Below are 17,613 nucleotides of genomic sequence, written 5' to 3'. Positions count from 1 at the left end.
CTTCAAGTCACAAGGCAATCTCATGAGTCCTTTAGTTAATGGATGGCTCCCATGGCAACACCCACTCCTGGTGACTGTGGGTCACTCTGATTAGGGACTCCCTAACAGAAAGAGGCATCATTTCTTTTCACCATAGAAGAGGGCTGTGTTGTTTTGTGTATTTCTCCTATTTGGTTTTTATCCTTGTTTTACTCTCCTCCATTGTTTAAATCTCCTGCTCAGTGGAAATGGAATAAATGGACAAGATCACAGGATGTCAGAGCAGCAGTGACCTTAAATGAGTCCCTGATTGAGGAGTCTGATGGTGGAGGGGGAGCAGCTTTTCCTGAACCTGGTGGTGTAAGTCTTGTGGCACCTATACCTCTTTCCTGATGGAAGCAGCGAGAACAGAGTATGTGATGGGTGATGTGGATCTTTGATCATTGCTGCTGCTCTCCAATGGCAGCGTTCCCTGTAAATGTTCTCAATAGTGGAGAGGGTTTTTCCAATGATGCCCTTGGCTGTGTCCACTATCTTTTGCAGGCCTTTACGCTCAGGGGTATTGGTGTCCCCCATACCAGTTCATAATGCAGCCGGTCAACACACATTCCATCACACATCTGTAGAAATCTGCCAGGGTTTCCGGTATCGAACCAAACCTTTGGAAACTTCTGAGGAAGTCGAGGTGCTGGTGTGCTTCCTTCACGATGCCCTTAGTGTGTTGGGTGCAGGAAAGATCCTCTGAGATAATTACTCCCAGGAACGTAAATTTGTTCACCCTCTCTACCTCTGGTCCCCCGATGATCGCTGGATCATTTTTTTATTCCTTAGGATTGTATTCGCTCGAGTTCAGAAGAATGAGAGGAGATCTTATAGAAACATATAGGATTATGAAGGGTATGGATAGGAGAGATGTAGAAAGGTTTTTTGAGCTGGCCGGGGAAACTAAAACGAGAGGACACATTCTCAAGATTCGGGGGAGTAGATTCAGGACAGAGATGAGGAAAAATAGTTTTTCCCAGAGAGTAGTGAATGTTTGGAATTCTCTATCCAGGGAAGTGGTTGAGGCTGCCTCATTAAACATATTTAAAATTCGGTTAGATAAATTTTTACATGATAGAGGAATTAGGGGATATGGGGAGAAGGCAGGTAGGTGGAGTTAGGTCATAAATTAGATCAACCATGATCGTATTGAATGGCGGAGCAGGCTCGATGGGCCATTTTTGGCCTACTCCTGTTCCTACTTCCTATGTTCTTATGTTCCCATCATATACCTTTTTGAAGCTAATAATCAGCTCCTTGGTTTTGGTGACATTGAATGCACCACTCAGCCAAATTTTCAATCTCTCTCCTATATCGCCCCTTTTTAAACAACCCACTATTGTGGAATTTTCAGTGAATTTGTAGATGATGTTATTGACATACATTCGTAGGTATAAGGTGAGTAGAGCAGGGAGCTAAGAACGGAGTTCTGTGCTGCTCCAGTACTGATGGGAGATTGTAGAAATTCTTACCAATCCTCACTGATTGTGGTCTAATCCATGATCCAATTACACAGCAGGGTGACATGTCCCAGGTCTTGGAGTTTGCTGATCTGTTTTGAGGGGATGATGGTGTTAAATGGTGTAGTGTAGTCAAACTTTAAGATGAACATAGAATAGTCAGGATATAGACAGGATGCAGAGTTGGGTGGAGAAGTGGCAGCTGGAGTTCAGTCTGCATCAGTGTGAAGGGATGCATTTTGGAAGTTAATGGAAAGATTCTTAACAGTGTGGAGGAAGAGATTCATAGATCCCTCAAGATTGCTGCACAATAGTTTAAAATAGTTATCCCGGGGCAGCAAAGCAAACTGTTCTCGGATCCGGAAAAAGCACGAGAATTTGCAGAACGCCTACAAAACAGATGAAGAGATGTAACAAGAACAAAAATGAAAACAAACTATATATAAAGAAGAAGAATAAAGTATAAGTAAGAACTAAGAAGGGAAAGAAAGGGAAGAAAGGAAGTAAGGAGGGAATTAAGAGAGTGAGCTTTGTTATATGTGAAGATTAAAATCTTTTCTGGGGGGCTGTGTGGGGAAGAATAACAGTCACTGCGAAATCAGTTGATGCTTGCGAGTGGGTTCGCAATCCAAATGGAGAGGGGAGATGTGGTTGCCTGACAAGGGACAAAGGGCAACCCAGAGAGGGGAGGGACTATTGGGGTTAAAGGAATTTTAGATATGGGAATAGTGGAAATATTTTATGTTTTAGAAATATTGTCTTATAATGTGTTCAAAAAAAGAAAACAGAAATGGATAAGAAGGGAAGGTGGTGATGAGGAAACAGAAAGGAAGATAAACAAAGTATGAAATGGCCATGTTGAACTATATGACTTTAAATATTAATGGAATACATAACCAAATCAAAAGGAAGAAGCTGTTAGATTTACTGAAGAAAGAAAAAAATGATATAGCATTCGTGCAAGAAACACATCTAACTGAAGTGGAACACAAGAAATTAAAGAGAGATTGGATAGGACACGTAATAGCAGCATCATATAATTCAAAAGCCAGAGGAGTAGCTTTATTAATCAATAAAAATGTACCAATCAAAATAGAAGAGGAAATAATAGATCCAGCAGGGAGATATGTAATGATAAAATGTCAGTTATATTCAGAATTTTGGAATTTGCTCAATGTATACGCACCTAATGAAGAAGATCAAAAATTTATGCAAGATATCTTTTTGAAGATCACAGATACGCAGGGGAATATACTAATAGGAGGAGATTTTAACCTTAATTTGGACTCAAAGATGGATAAAACTGGAAAAAAGACTAATAGAAAGAGCAAATTAACCAAATTTATAATTAAATCGATGCAGGAAATGCAACTTTTGGATATATGGAGGAAACAACACCCAAAGGAAAAGGAATATTCATATTATTTGGGTAGACATAAAACATACTCAAGGATAGACCTTTTCCTGTTATCAGCCCACATTCAAGGGAGAGTTAGGAAAATGGAATATAAAGCTAGATTGTTATCGGATCACTCACCCCTGTTATTGGCAATAGAGCTGGATGACATTCCACCGAGAATGTACAGATGGAGATTAAACTCCATGCTACTTATAGGACAGGATTTTAGAAAATTCATTGAGCGACAAATTAAAATGTACTTTGAAATAAATATGGAATCAGTGAAAGATAAGTTTATACTATGCGACGCAATGAAAACGTTCATCAGAGGGCAGATAATAAGTCATGTAACTAAGATGAAGGACTACAATTGGGAAATAGAACAGTTGGAAAGGGAAATAACAAATACAGAAAAAGAATTAGCAATAAAGGAAGATACAACTAAAAGAGAATTGGCAGACAAAAAAATAAAATATGAAACACTACAAACATATAAGGTGGAGAAGAACATAATGAAGACAAAACAGAAGTATTATGAGCTAGGAGAAAAAACGCACAAAATACTAGCGTGGCAGCTTAAGACAGAACAAACTAAAAGAACGGTATTGGCATCAAGGAAAAAGGACAAGAAAATTACATATAACCCAACGGAGATCAACGAAAATTTCAGGGAATTCTTCGATCAACTATATCAAACTGAAAATGAAAGGAAAGAAGACAAAATAGATGAATTTCTAACTAAAATTGAACTACCAAAATTGCAAACAGAGGAGCAAAATAAATTAATAAAACTATTTGAAAGAGAAGAAATACAGGAGATATTAAAAAAACTACCGAACAATAAAATGCCAGGAGAGGATGGACTCCCAATAGAATTCTATAAAACATTTAAAGACTTATTAATTCCTCCTCTCCTGGAAGCAATGAACCAGATTGAAAAAACACAAAATATGCCAGATTCATGCAAAACGGCAATAATTATGGTAATACCAAAGACGGGGAAAGATCCATTAACACCAGCATCGTATAGACCAGTATCTCTATTTAACACAGATTATAAGATAATAGCTAAACTATTAGCAAACAGATTGGCCAGCTGTGTACCAAAAATAGTAAAACTAGATCAAACTGAATTTATTAAAAAAAGACGAACAACGGACAATATAAGAGAGGATACAAATAACCTCCCAAGGATGTTGGGAAACATAGAGACTAATGCAAGGGAGGAAATGAAAGAAATCAGTATCTCTAAGGACATGGTCTTGGGGAAATTGATGGGATTGAAAGCAAATAAATCCCAAGGGCCTGATAATCTACATCCTAGGGTACTTAAGGAAGTGGCCATTCAGATAGCAGATGCTTTAAGACTCAGGATCAGTACCCATGGATTGGAGGGTAGCTAATGTTACCCCACTATTTAAAAAGGGGGGTAGAGAAAAAGCGGGGAATTATAGGCCGGTGAGCCTTACATCAGTAGTGGGCAAAATGATGGAATCCATTATTAAGGATGTAATAGCGGAGCATATGACTAGCAGAGAAGGGATCGGACAGAGTCAACATGGATTTACAAAAGGTAAATCGTGCTTGACAAATCTATTGGAATTCTTTGAGATGGTGACAGGTAAAATAGATGGGGGAGAGCCAGTGGATGTGGTGTACCTGGACTTCCAAAAGGCCTTCAATAAGGTCTCGCATAAACTACTGGCTTCCAAAATCAAGGCTCATGGGATTGGGGGCAAAGTATTGATGTGGATTGAGAACTGGCTGGCAGGTAGAAGACAGAGAGTTGGGATAAATGGCTCGTTTTCTGAGTGGCAGGCGGTGACCAGTGGGGTGCCACTGGGACCCCAGCTGTTCACAATTTACATTAATGAGCTGGATGAGGGGATTGGATGTAATATCTCCAAATTTGCAGATGACACTAAGCTAGGAGGGGTTGTGTGGACGGAAGCGGGGGTCAGGAAGCTCCAGTGTGATTTGGATAAATTGAGGGACTGGGCAGATACATGGCAAATGCACTACAATGTGGATAAATGTGAGGTTATCCACTTTGGTAATACAAACCGGAGGGCAAATTACTATTTGAATGGCAATAGATTAAGAGATGGGGAAGTGCAGAGAGACCGAGGGGTACTTGTACACCAGTCTCTGAAGGCGAGCATGCAGGTACAGCAGGCGGTTAAAAAGGAAAATGGTATGTTGGCCTTCATATCAAGAGGGTTTGAGTATAGGAACAAGGATACCTTACTGCAGCTGTACAGGGCCTTGGTGAGACCACACCTGGAGTATTGTGTGCAGTTTTGGTCACCTTATCTAAGGAAGGATGTTCTTGCAATGGAGGGAGTGCAGAGGCGATTCACCAGGCTGATACCTGGAATGGCAGGAATGACTTATGAGGAAAGATTGCGCAAATTGGGATTGTACTCGCTAGAGTTTAGAAGATTGAGAGGGGATCTGATAGAGACATATAAAATTCTGGCAGGACTGGACAGAATGGATGCAGATGGGATGTTTCCAATGATGGGAAAATCCAGAACCTGGGGCCATGGTTTGAGGATAATAGGCAAACCATTTAGGACCGAGATGAGGAGGAATTTCTTTACCCAGAGGATGGTGAATCTGTGGAATTCATTGCCATAGAGGGCAGTAGAGGCAGGTTCATTAAATATATTTAAGAGGGAATTAGATATATTTCTTCAGTATAAGGGTATTAAAGGTTACGGAGAGAAGGCGGGAATGGGGTACTGAACTTTAAGATCAGCCATGATCTCGTTGAATGGCGGAGCAGGCTCGAAGGGTCGAATGACCTACTCCTGCTCCTATCTTCTATGATTCTCTGTTTCATTAACTTAATCCATGCAGTACAAGGAAACAAAACTCCAACAGTGGCAGTTGCTTTAGACGCAGAGAAAGCCTTTGACAGAGTAGAATGGAATTATTTATTTAAAGTACTACAAAAATTCAACCTTCCAGAGAAATATATTAATTGGATTAAAGCATTATATAAGGGACCATTGGTGAAGGTGACAGTAAATGGATATATATCAAATTTAAATTAAACAGATCAACAAGGCAGGGATGTCCACTATCTCCCTCACTGTTTGCGTTAGCTATAGAACCACTAGCAGAACTGATAAGAACAGAAAATAAAATAAGAGAGATAAAAATACAAGAGAAGGAATATAAAATCAATCTATTTGCAGATGATGTCATAATATACTTAACAGAACCAGAAATATCAATAAAAGAATTACATAAGAAATTGAAGGAATATGGAGAAGTATCGGGGTACAAGATCAACGCAAATAAAAGTGAAGCAATGCCAATTAATAATGCGGATTTCACAAAGTTTAAGAAAGAATCACCATTTAGATGGCAAACACAATTCGATACCTAGGTATACAACTAGATAACAATCTCGGCCATCTATACAAACTAAATTACCAGCCATTAATGAAAAAGTTACAAGACGACTTAGAGCATTGGAAAGACTTACCACTAACACTGATAGGAAGGATAAACTGTATTAAAATGAATAACTTCCCAAGGATACAATACCTATTTCAATCATTACCAATTCACATAACTGAGAAATTCTTCAAGGAGCTAAAGAAAATAATAAGGAAATTCTTATGGAAAGGGGGGGAAACCGAGGATAGCACTAGATAAATTAACAGAATGGTACAAACAAGGAGGCTTACAGCTACCAAACTTTAAGAATTATTATAGAGCAGCATAATTAAGATACCTATCAGATTTTTATCAAACAAGGGAAAAACCAGATTGGACCAGATTAGAGCTAGATAAAATAGGGGAGAAGATATCTGAACATATACTATATAAGTGGGATGAAAAGTTGGTGCAACATAGGAATTCACCAGTATTGCACCATCTGCTCAACATTTGGAAGAATATTCACGTAGAAAGGAATAAAATAAATTATCAACTACCAAAATTAATATTGACACAAAATCAACTAATCCCTTTCACAATAGATAACCTTTCCTTTAGAGCACACATGTCAAACTCAGGCCCGCGGGCCAAATTTGGCCCGTGATATGATTATATTTGGCCTGCAAGATCATATCAGATATGTATTAGTGCTGGCCCGCTGCCCGCTGTGCCAGTATAGCGCATGCACAGCTAATACTACAAATCCCAGAATGCTTTGCAAATGCGTTGGCGCCGGCCCGTCAGCCCACTAATCGCCCCCACCTCCTCTCTTTACTTTCATTACCATCTGCGACCTGTCGCCTAACTCACATGTAATAAACCCCTTACAAAAAATGGCCAAACGAAAGACAGAAAACAGGACCTTTCAAGACAGGTGGGAGGCAAACTCTGACCCCAGAGTTTGATGAACTTGCATCTAAGAAGAGATGCCAAGCATCTGGTTTAGATCCAGGTGCATCAGAGTAAATCACAGTGTAGCAAGCTAACCTTGGATTAATATTTTCTTTGGTTAACTTTGGACTGTTCATAGTTGAAAGATTGGATTTTCATTGAAGCAAGTTGTTATTTTTTTGACTTGTTGGCTTGTGAAAAAAAAAAACGTTTAAAAAGAACTTAAAGGCTATAGAGAAATATTATTTATTGAATATTTTATTTCTCATTTGTTAATGCTTCTTCTGGAAAGAGTTTAACCAAAACTATTATTAAACATTTATTTTAATAAGCAAAAGTTTAACATTACATATGTTGAAGGAAGAGAAAACATGCAGATGTTGTTGAAAATTTTCAATAAATATTTAGTTTGGCCCACGACTTAGTCCAAGTTTTTAATTTTGGCCCTCTGTGAATTTGAGTTTGACACCCCTGCTTTAGTGAATGGGAGAGAAAAAGGATCAAAAGAATAGAAAATTGTTTTTCGGGAAATAAATTATTATCTTTTGAACAAATGAAGGACAAATATAATATAACTCACAATACAAGGTTTGCATACCACCAACTGAAAACCTACTTGAAGGACAAATTGGGAAACAGTCTGAGGTTACCAGAAGGAAACAATTTTGAATATGTGATTACAGACACAATGATAATTTAAAAATTTATAACAAACATGTACATCAAACTGCAAGAAAAGGAGAACGAGGAAACAAACGGTAAACCCAAACAAAAATGGGAACAAGATCTAAACATAAAGATAAAGAATGAAACATGGGAAAAGCTATGCTCCGGAACTAAGAGAAATACAATAAACACGAGGTTACGCATGATACAATATAAATGGTTACACAGGCTATACATCACACCCCAAAAGTTAAATAAATGGGACCCAACAGTATCAGAGAGATGTTTTCGCTGTGAAAAGGAAACGGGAACAACAGTACATGCAATTTGGGCATGTAAGAAAGTGAAAAAATTTTGGAAAGATCTAAACCAGGTATTAAATAAAATCACAAAAAGCAATATACCAAAAAACCCAGAGATCTTCCTTCTAAGTAATATAAGAAGTAAAGAACTTGGACTCGATTTCGATGGAGCTCAAAAAATATTATGATAGCCCTAGCTGTAGCAAAAAAATGTATTATGTCAACCTGGAAATTAGAAGACAACCTGAGAATACAGCAATGGTACATAGAAATGAATAAATGTATTCCATTAGAAAAAATAACATATAATTTAAGAAATAACATCACAGTATTCAAACAAATATGGGAACCATACATGGAACACAATAGAGAAATTCTACCACGGACCTCCACCCCCTAAAATGACAGAAGGAGAAGACGAAATGAACTGACCCAGTGTGTAAAAGTAGATGACACAAATTTCTTGTTTATTTTTATTAAGTGATGACATTGTTATCGGGTTTAATGTATCACATAGATTGAACTTTGAATAAATGGGGAGGGGGGGTGAGGGAGGGAGGGAAGGGAGGGGGGAAAAAGGGGAGAAAATGACACTATATATTCAAGAGAAAAATGTCTGTATGGTTCATAGTGTGAAAAACTTTAAAAAATTTAAAAAAAATAAACAGTCAGAGCCAGCGTTGGTTCTACCTTTAGATGCTGTGAAAGCATTTGATATTTTAGAATGGAATTATTTGTTTAATGTTTCAGAAAAGTTTCAATTTGGACCAATGTGTATTCATTGGATTAATTCGAATGATAACTAATAGACAACTCACTTCACCTTTTTCTTTAACTGGATTGGCAAGACATGGTTGTCTCCTGTATTCTGCGTTGTTTATTTCAGCAATTGAGTGTCATTTAGCACAATGGATGAGACAGGAAGAAAAAATTAAGGGAATTATGGTAAATAAAGAAGAATATAAAATAAATTAAAAAATTTAAAAATTGCTGCACAATTGATAAGATGGTTAAGAAGGTGTATGTTGCGCAGATCTTTTTTTAGTCAGGAGATTGAGTTCAAGAGGTAATGTTTCTGCTTTATAATTCTAAGGTTAGACCAAACTTGGAGGTTTGCGTTTAGTTCTGGTCACTTACAGTGGAAAGTGTACTGACCACCGACATCATTGCCTGGTATGGAAGCACCGATATCTCTGAGTGAAATGTCCTGAAAAGCTCATGGACACAGCCCAGGACATCACAGACAAAACCATCCCCACCATTGAGAGCATCAACAGGGAACGCTGCCATCGGAGAGCAGCAGCGATCATCAGAGACCCACACCACCCAGCACACGCTCTGTTCTCGCTGCTGCCATCAGGAAAGAGGTCCAGGTGCCACAAGACTCACATCACCAGGTTCAGGAACAGCTGCTACCCCTCCACTATCAGACTCCTCAATGACAAACTCAATCAGGGACTCATTTAAGGAATCTTACTTTGAACATCGTTTATTAAAGAATATTTGATTTCTGTATTGCACAGTTTGCATTTCCTTCTTGTTTAGATTTCTTTCTTTCATATACATATCTTTTCTTGAGTTACAGTTTTTTTTACTGGTAAGTTGAAATTCTCCCTGGCTTGCAGGAAAAAAAATCTCAGGGTTGCATGTGATGTACTCTGAAAATAAATCTAAACTTTGAGCTAATTACAGGAAGATGGCGATGCTATAGAAGCGGTCCAGAGGAGATTGACCAGGATGTTGCCTGGATTGGAGAATAGGTTTATGAAGCAAGGAGGGCAGAGATAGGGCTTTTCTCGAGGCATGACAAAGGATAAAAGATAACGTAGTCAAGGGCTTAGATAGGGTGGACAGCCAACTGATTTTTCTTGGGGCAGCAACAGCCAATACCAGAGGGCATCTGTTTAAGGTGAGTAGAGGAAAGTTTAGGGGAGAATTCACATGTACTTTTTTTTTAACCATCAGAATGATGGTGCCTGGAATGCATTGATGGGGCTGGTGATGGAGGATGGTTCAATAGGGACATCCAGAAGACTTTTACGTAGGCCCATGTAAGATTCCAGAAGTTATGGGGGTCATTTATGACTCTCTGTAATGTAATTAAATTGTCTGACTCATATCCTTTCCAAGTTCTTTTTTTTTTAAACTTTGATTTTTTTTTTAATACCAATCATATATAGCATCTGGCCACACGGTTTGGTAAGGGAGTTCGAGTTTTTCTCCTTTACTATTTTCTTAGTTCCTTTCTTTTTTTCATTTATTAGAGATTTATAAAAAATGTATATACTATTTAGAACATGAATTATGAATATGATGGTAAGTGTTATACGCAATATCTTATTTAGTTTGTGTAACTGTCCATATCATCTTATTGAATTGTACATTTTTTTGTTGGTATGTTATTTATTAAAATTAGTAAATATAGTTTAAAAAGTTAAGTACAGGGATGTTTTAAAAAAATAAAGGATGATGGGTATCAGGTAGGCAAGGTTTAGATTGTGGTGGAGTAGGTTTACATAGGTCAGCACAATATCAAGGGCAGAAGTGCCTGTGCTGAGCTGAGGGGTAAATATTTTGACACAGAGGATGGTGAATGTATGGAAGTGGCTGGAGGAAATGGTTGAGGCAGGCAATATTGAAGAAAAATTGGACAGGGTAAAAACACAATGCTGGAAAAACTCAGCGGGATAAACAGTGTACTTTACAGAGCAAAGATAACCTAGATGAAGGGAAGCCCAAAATGTTGGTTCTATATCTTTATCTTTGCTCTAATAAAGTTCACTGTTTGACCCGCTGAGTTTCTCCAGCGTTGTGTTTTTACTTCAGTCATAGTGCCTGCCGACTTTCGTGGTTTACTTGAGTTTAGAGGGATATGGGCCAAACCTGGTTGGGTGGGACGAGGGTGGGTGGGGGGACATTTGGTTGGTATGGGCATCTTGGGCCGAAGGGCCTGTTTCCATGCTGCATGGTTCTATGACTCTGTGTGGAGTCTGAGGTTGATAACATGAAGCCTAGGAAAATTAATGGATCTTGGGAAGGATTTTCAGTACATTTATTTGTATGGAACCATGGATGATTGTGTAATGGCTTTTGTAACTATTCCACAGCTACAACAATATTGGTGATAATCGCATGTGTCGTACTAGTGATTTTCCTGGTGTTTATTATCTTATGGATAGACAAAACTCGTAAAAAAGGAGAATATAATGTACTGGAGCCAAGAACCCCAAACGAGCAAGAAATACCCGATTTGAATGAACGTCAGAACAATATACCTTTAGAGGCACTAAATGTAAATCATAGCAATTTACAAGCAGGTTCAACCAATTCAAATGGTGTTTAAAAATGACATCCTGCAAAATTACTGTATGTGCCATTGTATAGGATGATCCATGAAACTAAAAATTTTCACCTTAAAAATCAAGTCATTCTACTGAAAAGGTCTAAAACTCTTCCCTTTATGAGAAAGTCTCCACACCGTCACCATCTTCCTGCTGGCTTCGACAAAGTCTCAGCAAATCCCCCACCCGCGGGGTCCATCTGCCCGGACCGACTGCATTGGGCTCTGTACAGTCTTTAAACTGCCTGTTACAGGAGCTGACAGTGATTTATTTTAAAATATACAAACAAAATTTAAACCTTTAAATAATAATATGTCATTAAAATATTGTGATTTGCTTTTAACAGTGTCCACTGGTCAGTGGTAAGAGCCAGATTTGGGGTCATCTTGTATAAAGGAACTGCTCAAAAACCAACATTTTAGGTGAAAATTCACGGGTCGTCCTATAGAGATTCATTCTATAACCTTGTTATTCATAATATTACTCCCAATCCATGAGCATTTTGGCATTTCTTAGTATCTGATAATGTTCCTGCAAAGGATTTTATGAAAAAAAGGAACAAAGTTTGTTATTATATCTTGATTCTATTAGTCATGTACATTAAAAATAGTTGTACCTTTTAAGCTTTCTGGGATTCTAAGTTCATGTTGTATATTTCTTAAAACGAAACCCATTTTTTTTTCAATCAAGGCATAATTTTTACTTGATGTTTGTGGAGCTCAACAATAGTTCCGTCATGAGAGAACAAAAATTTATTTCTAAATATTTATGCAAGAAAGCAATTTGAAGAAAAATGTTGTAGTTAAATACAAATATTGTGGAAAAATCCCTCTCCTTCAGCTTTCAGGGTACTTGTCCTGAAACTGTTGGCACATTCTCATTGAAATGCAGAACATAGCACAACGCAGGCCCTCGATATTGTGCCGACCTAAGTATCTATTCCTACCAAAATTTTTTAAAAAAACCCTTCCTACCTTGCAATCCTCTATTTTTCTTTCATTAATTGGCCAGTCTAAGAGCCTCTTAAATGTCCCTAATGTTCCAGCCTCCACCACCACCTGTGGAAGGCATTCCAGGCACCCACAACCCTCTGTGTATATTAAAAAAAACTTATCTCCCCTAAACTTCCCTCACTTCACTTTGTACAGATGTGGTTGGGTGTTGACTACTCTCGCCCTGGGAAAAAGTGCTGGGTGTCTACCTTATCTATGCCTCTCACAATCTTGTAGACTTCATTAAGTTTCCTCTCATTCTTCACTCACCAAAGAGAAAAGCCTTAGCTCTGCTAACCTTGCCTCCTAAAACTTATTTTTCAATCCAGGCAACATCCTGGTAAATCTCTGCCCCCTCTCCACAGCTTTCACATCCTTCCTATAATGAGGTGACCAGAACTGAACACAATATTCTAAGTGTGGTCTCACCAGGGATTTGTAGAGTTGTAACATGACCTCTCGACTCTTGAACTCAACCCCCAATTAATGAAGCCCAGCATTGCATCGGCCTTCTTAACTATCCTAACAATCTGCACAACAACCTTAGGAGACGTATGGATTTGAACCCCAAGGTCCCTCTGTACCTCCATTCCTTTAAGTATCTGTTTATTATGTAAAACAGCAATAATTACAGTAATACCAAAGATGGGGAAAGATCCACTTACACCAGCATCATATAGACCAATATCTTTACTTAACTCAGATTATAAGAAAATAGCAAAACTATTAGCAAACAGATTGGCCAACTGTACCAAAAATAGTAAAACTAGATCAAACTGGATTAAGAAAAGACAAACAATGGACAATGTCTGTAAGTTCATTAACTTAATCCATTCAGTACAAGGAAATAAGATACCAACAGTGGCTGTTGCTTTAGACGCAGAGAAAGCCTTTGACAGGGTAGAATGGAATTATTTATACAAAGTATTACAGAGGTTCAACCTACCAGAAAAATATATTAATTGGATTAAAGCATTATATAAAGGACCATTGGCGAAGGTGACAGTAAATGGATATGTATCAAACCAATTTAAATTAAGTAGGTCAACTAGGCAGGGATGTCCACTATCTCCCTCACTGTTCGCTTTAGCAATAGAACCATTGGCAGAACTGATAAGAAAATAAAATAAAAGGGATAAAAATAAATGAGAAGGAGTATAAAATCAGTTTATTTGCAGATGACATCATAGTATACTTAACAGAACCAGAAATATCAATAAAGGAACTACATAAGAAATTGAAGGAATATGGAGAAATATCGGGGTACAAGATCAATGCAAATAAAGGTGAAGCGATGCCAATGAATAATGCGGATTACACAGAGTTTAAAAAAGAATCACCATTTAAATGGCAAACATAAGCAATCCGATACCTAGGTATTAGATTAGATAATAATTTAGACCACCTATACAAATTAAATTATCTGCCATTAATGAAGAAATTAAAGGATGACTTAGATCATTGGAAAGAATTACCGCTAACATTGATAGGGAGGGTAAATTGCATTAAAATGAATATCTTCCCAAGGATAAAATACCTATTTCAATCATTACCAATTCCCTTAACAGAGAAATTCTTCAATGAACTAAAGAGAATAATAAGGAAATTCTTATAGAAAGGGGGGGGGGGGAAACTGAATATAACGCTAGATAAATTAACAGATTGGTACAAACAAGGTGGTTTGCAGCTACCAAACTTTAAAAATTATTATAGTGCAGCACAATTAAGATATCTATCAGATTTTTATCAAACAAGGGAAAAACCAGATTGGACCAAGATAGAGCTAGATAAAATAGGGGAGAAGGTACCAGAACATATACTTTTTAAGTGGGATGAAAAACTGATGCAATATAGAAGTTCACCAGTACTGCACCATTTGCTCAACATTTGGAAGAAGATTCACGTAGAAAGGAAAAAACAAATTACCAACACCAAAATTATTATTGATGCAAAATCAACGAATCCCTTTCACAATAGATAACCTTTCCTCTAGAGAATGGGAGAGAAAAAGAATTAAAAGAATAGAAAATTGTTTTTGGGAAATAATTTATTAACGTTTGAACAAATGAAGTACAAATATGGAATAACTCATGGTACAATGTTTGCATACCATCAACTGAAAACCTACTTAAAGGACAAATTGGGAAACAGACTGAGATTACCAGAAGGAAGTAGCTTTGAGTATGTGATTACAGAAACAATGATAATAAAAGATTTATAACAAACATGTACATCAAGCTGCAAGAGAAAGAAAATGATGAAATAAGCTATAAACCCAAACAACAGTGGGAAAAAGATTTAAACATAAAGATAAAAAATGAAATATGGGAAAAGTTATGCAATGAAAAATATAATAAATACAAGATTACGCATGATACAATGTAATTGGTTACACAGGTTATATATCACGCCCCAAAGTTAAATAAATGGGACCCAACAGTATCAGATAGATGTTTTTGTTGTAAGAAGGAAACGGGAACAATAGTACATGCAATTTGGGCATGTGAGAAAGTGAAAAAGTTTTGGGAAGATCTAAATCAGGTATTAAATGAAATCACAAAAAGCAACATACCAAAACATCCAGATATCTTTCTTCTAAGTAATATAAGAAGTAAAGAATTAGGCCTCAAACTGGTTGAAGCGCAAAAAAGATTTATTATGATAGCCTTAGCAGTTGCAAAAAAATGTATAATGTCAACTTGGAAATCAGAAGAGAGCCTGAGAGTGCAACAATGGTACATGGAAATGAATAAATGTATTCCATTCAAAAAAATAACATATAATTTTAAAAAATAAAGTCACATTATTTGAACAAATTTGGGAACCGTACATGGAACACAACAGAGAGGGCCTACCGCAGACCTCCACCCCCTAAAATGACAGAATGAGAAGAAGACGAAATGAACTGACCCAGTGTGTAAAAGTAGATGACACAATTTTCTTTATTTTCATTGTGTGATGACATTGGGTTTAATGTATTGTATATGTTGAATGTTTAATGGGGTTTGGATGGGGGTGGGGAAAGGGGGTGGGGGAAAGAGGAGAAAATGCCACTGTGTCTATTCAAGAGGGAAATGTTTGTGTGTATTTTGATTGATATGGTTCATAGTGCGAAAAATAAAAAATTTTAACAAAAGTATCTGTTTATTAATTCTGTTCTCAACTTTCTGCTTTGTCCTTCCAAAATGCATCACCTCACACTTATCCAGATTGAACTCCATCTGCCACTTTTCCACTCAACTCTGCATCTTGTTGTTTTGTAAGTTATGACAACCTTCAAAACTATCCACAACTCTTCCAACCTTTGTATCATCTGAAAACTTATTGATCCATCCTTCTGCTTCTTCATCTAGGTCACTTATAAAAATCACCAAAAGCAGGGGGGGGTCCCAGAACAGATCCTTGCGAAACTCCACTAGTCACCGGCCTCCAGGCAGAATACTTTCTGTCCACAACTATTCTTCGATTCTTACAGGCGAGCCAATCCTGAATCCACACAGCCAAAGTTCCACAGATCCCATGCCTCATGACTTTCTGAATTAGTGTCCCAAGGGGAGCTTTGTTAAATGTCCATGTAGACCATATCTACTGCCTTATCTTGATCAATTTATTCTGTTACCTCCTAAAAAGAAAACTCAATTAGGCTTATGCTAACAAACCCTGAGAAGTCTATACTGTAAATGCTCATAAATCGTGTCCTTGAGAATCCTCACCAACAGTTTGCACATGAGAGGAATGAGAGGGATCTCAATGAGACATAAAATTCCAACAGGACTAGACGGGTGAGATGCAGGATGGGGAAGTCCAGAAAAGGAGTCACGGTCTAAGGGTAAATCATTAAGAACTTAGATGAGGAGAAACCTTTTCACTCAGAGGCTTGTGGACCTTTGGTATTCCCTTCCACAATAAGTTGTTGAGGCCAATCCAGTAAATATATTCAGAAGGGAGTCAGTTAGGCTCTATAGGGCCTTAGGAGAGAAGGTAGGACTAGAGTGGCCATTCTCAATCTTTTTTCGGCTACATCCCCCTTTGAACTCTGCTCAAAGTTTGCGGAGGTTTGGTATGACATCAGAAACCCTGGCAAAGTCTACAGAGGTGTAGTAGAAAGTGTGCTGACCGGCTGCATCATGGTTTGGTAAGGAAACACTAATACGCCTGAGCATAAAGCACCCCAAAAGGGAGTTGACCCAGCCCAGGACATCACAGGCAAAGCCCTCCCTACTACGGAGTACATCTGCAGGAAACGCTGCCATCAGAGAGTGGCAGCAATCATCAAGGACCCATACCACACAGCGCACGCAGTGTTCTCGCCGCAGCCATCGGCAAAGAGGTCGAGGTGCCACAAAACTCACACCACCAGGTTCAGGAATAGCTGCTCCCCCTCCACCATCAGACTCCTCAACAACAAACTCAATCAGGGACTCCCTTAAGGACTCCTACTTTATTGATCTTTTTGTCCCTCTGTATTGCAGTCAGTTTGTTTCGAGTTCTATATTTAATTACATGTTTAGACTGTGTACTGTTTATTATTTTCACTACCAATTAGTGGTAATTCTGTCATGCCAACAGGAAAAAGGAATCTCTGGATTGTATGTGATGTCATATATGTACTCTGACAATAAATCTAAATATTTAATGGACCCACTACCCTGTGAAGCAGACAAGTTTTGGTTTCTTCTGTATTTCTCTCCAATCACATTAAAAAAAAATGTGAAAACAAGGCTTTTACTTCAATGTGCTGTATGACACCCTCCCCCCGCCCCCCCCCGCCCCCCCCCCCAGCCCAGGGGGACTGTGGGGCCTCCGTTGAGAATGGTTGGGCTCGGGTATTGAAATCGTCTGATCAATCTTCCCCTGAACCCTATTTCTCTGAACATCAGCCTCTGCCGACAACACTTGCCGTCTGTCTACATTTAATTATGACATTCTATACATTAAATTGTACTGACAATAACCACATCAGGCAGTGCGAGTATAAGACAGCTTTAATAAACTAATATGTACACTAAGAGGTCTTGTCTCTCTGCAAGACTAGATTGTAGCTCTGGACAATGGTGGAGAAACTCAGCTGGTCAAACACCATACTTT

At 38.1% G+C, this 17,613-nt stretch overlaps 1 protein-coding gene across 6 annotated transcripts in view; it reads left to right on the top strand.

Moving 5' to 3' along the window:
- Positions 1 to 17,613, top strand: part of LOC138758497 (intercellular adhesion molecule 5-like) — a 72,309-nt gene that overhangs the window by 41,383 nt on the left and 13,313 nt on the right. The window contains exons 7-8 of one of the 6 annotated variants that reach the window (XR_011354302.1): positions 223 to 339; positions 9,286 to 9,354. The exons of 1 other annotated variant lie outside the window; for it this stretch is intronic. Coding sequence is in view for 4 of the 5 variants with exons in the window: in XM_069927472.1 (XP_069783573.1) it covers positions 11,300 to 11,535 (236 nt within the window). In the remaining variant the exon portion in view is untranslated. Of the gene's footprint in view, positions 1 to 222; positions 340 to 9,285; positions 11,083 to 11,299; positions 12,157 to 17,613 lie in introns of those variants that run through there. 4 more of the 6 variants (XM_069927476.1, XM_069927472.1, XM_069927473.1 and 1 more) reach the window with 4 other exon arrangements.

Source organism: Narcine bancroftii, chromosome 3 (assembly GCF_036971445.1).
Source record: "Narcine bancroftii isolate sNarBan1 chromosome 3, sNarBan1.hap1, whole genome shotgun sequence".
In the NCBI taxonomy this organism is placed as follows: domain Eukaryota; kingdom Metazoa; phylum Chordata; class Chondrichthyes; order Torpediniformes; family Narcinidae; genus Narcine; species Narcine bancroftii.
This window is presented reverse-complemented; position numbering and strand designations above follow the sequence as displayed.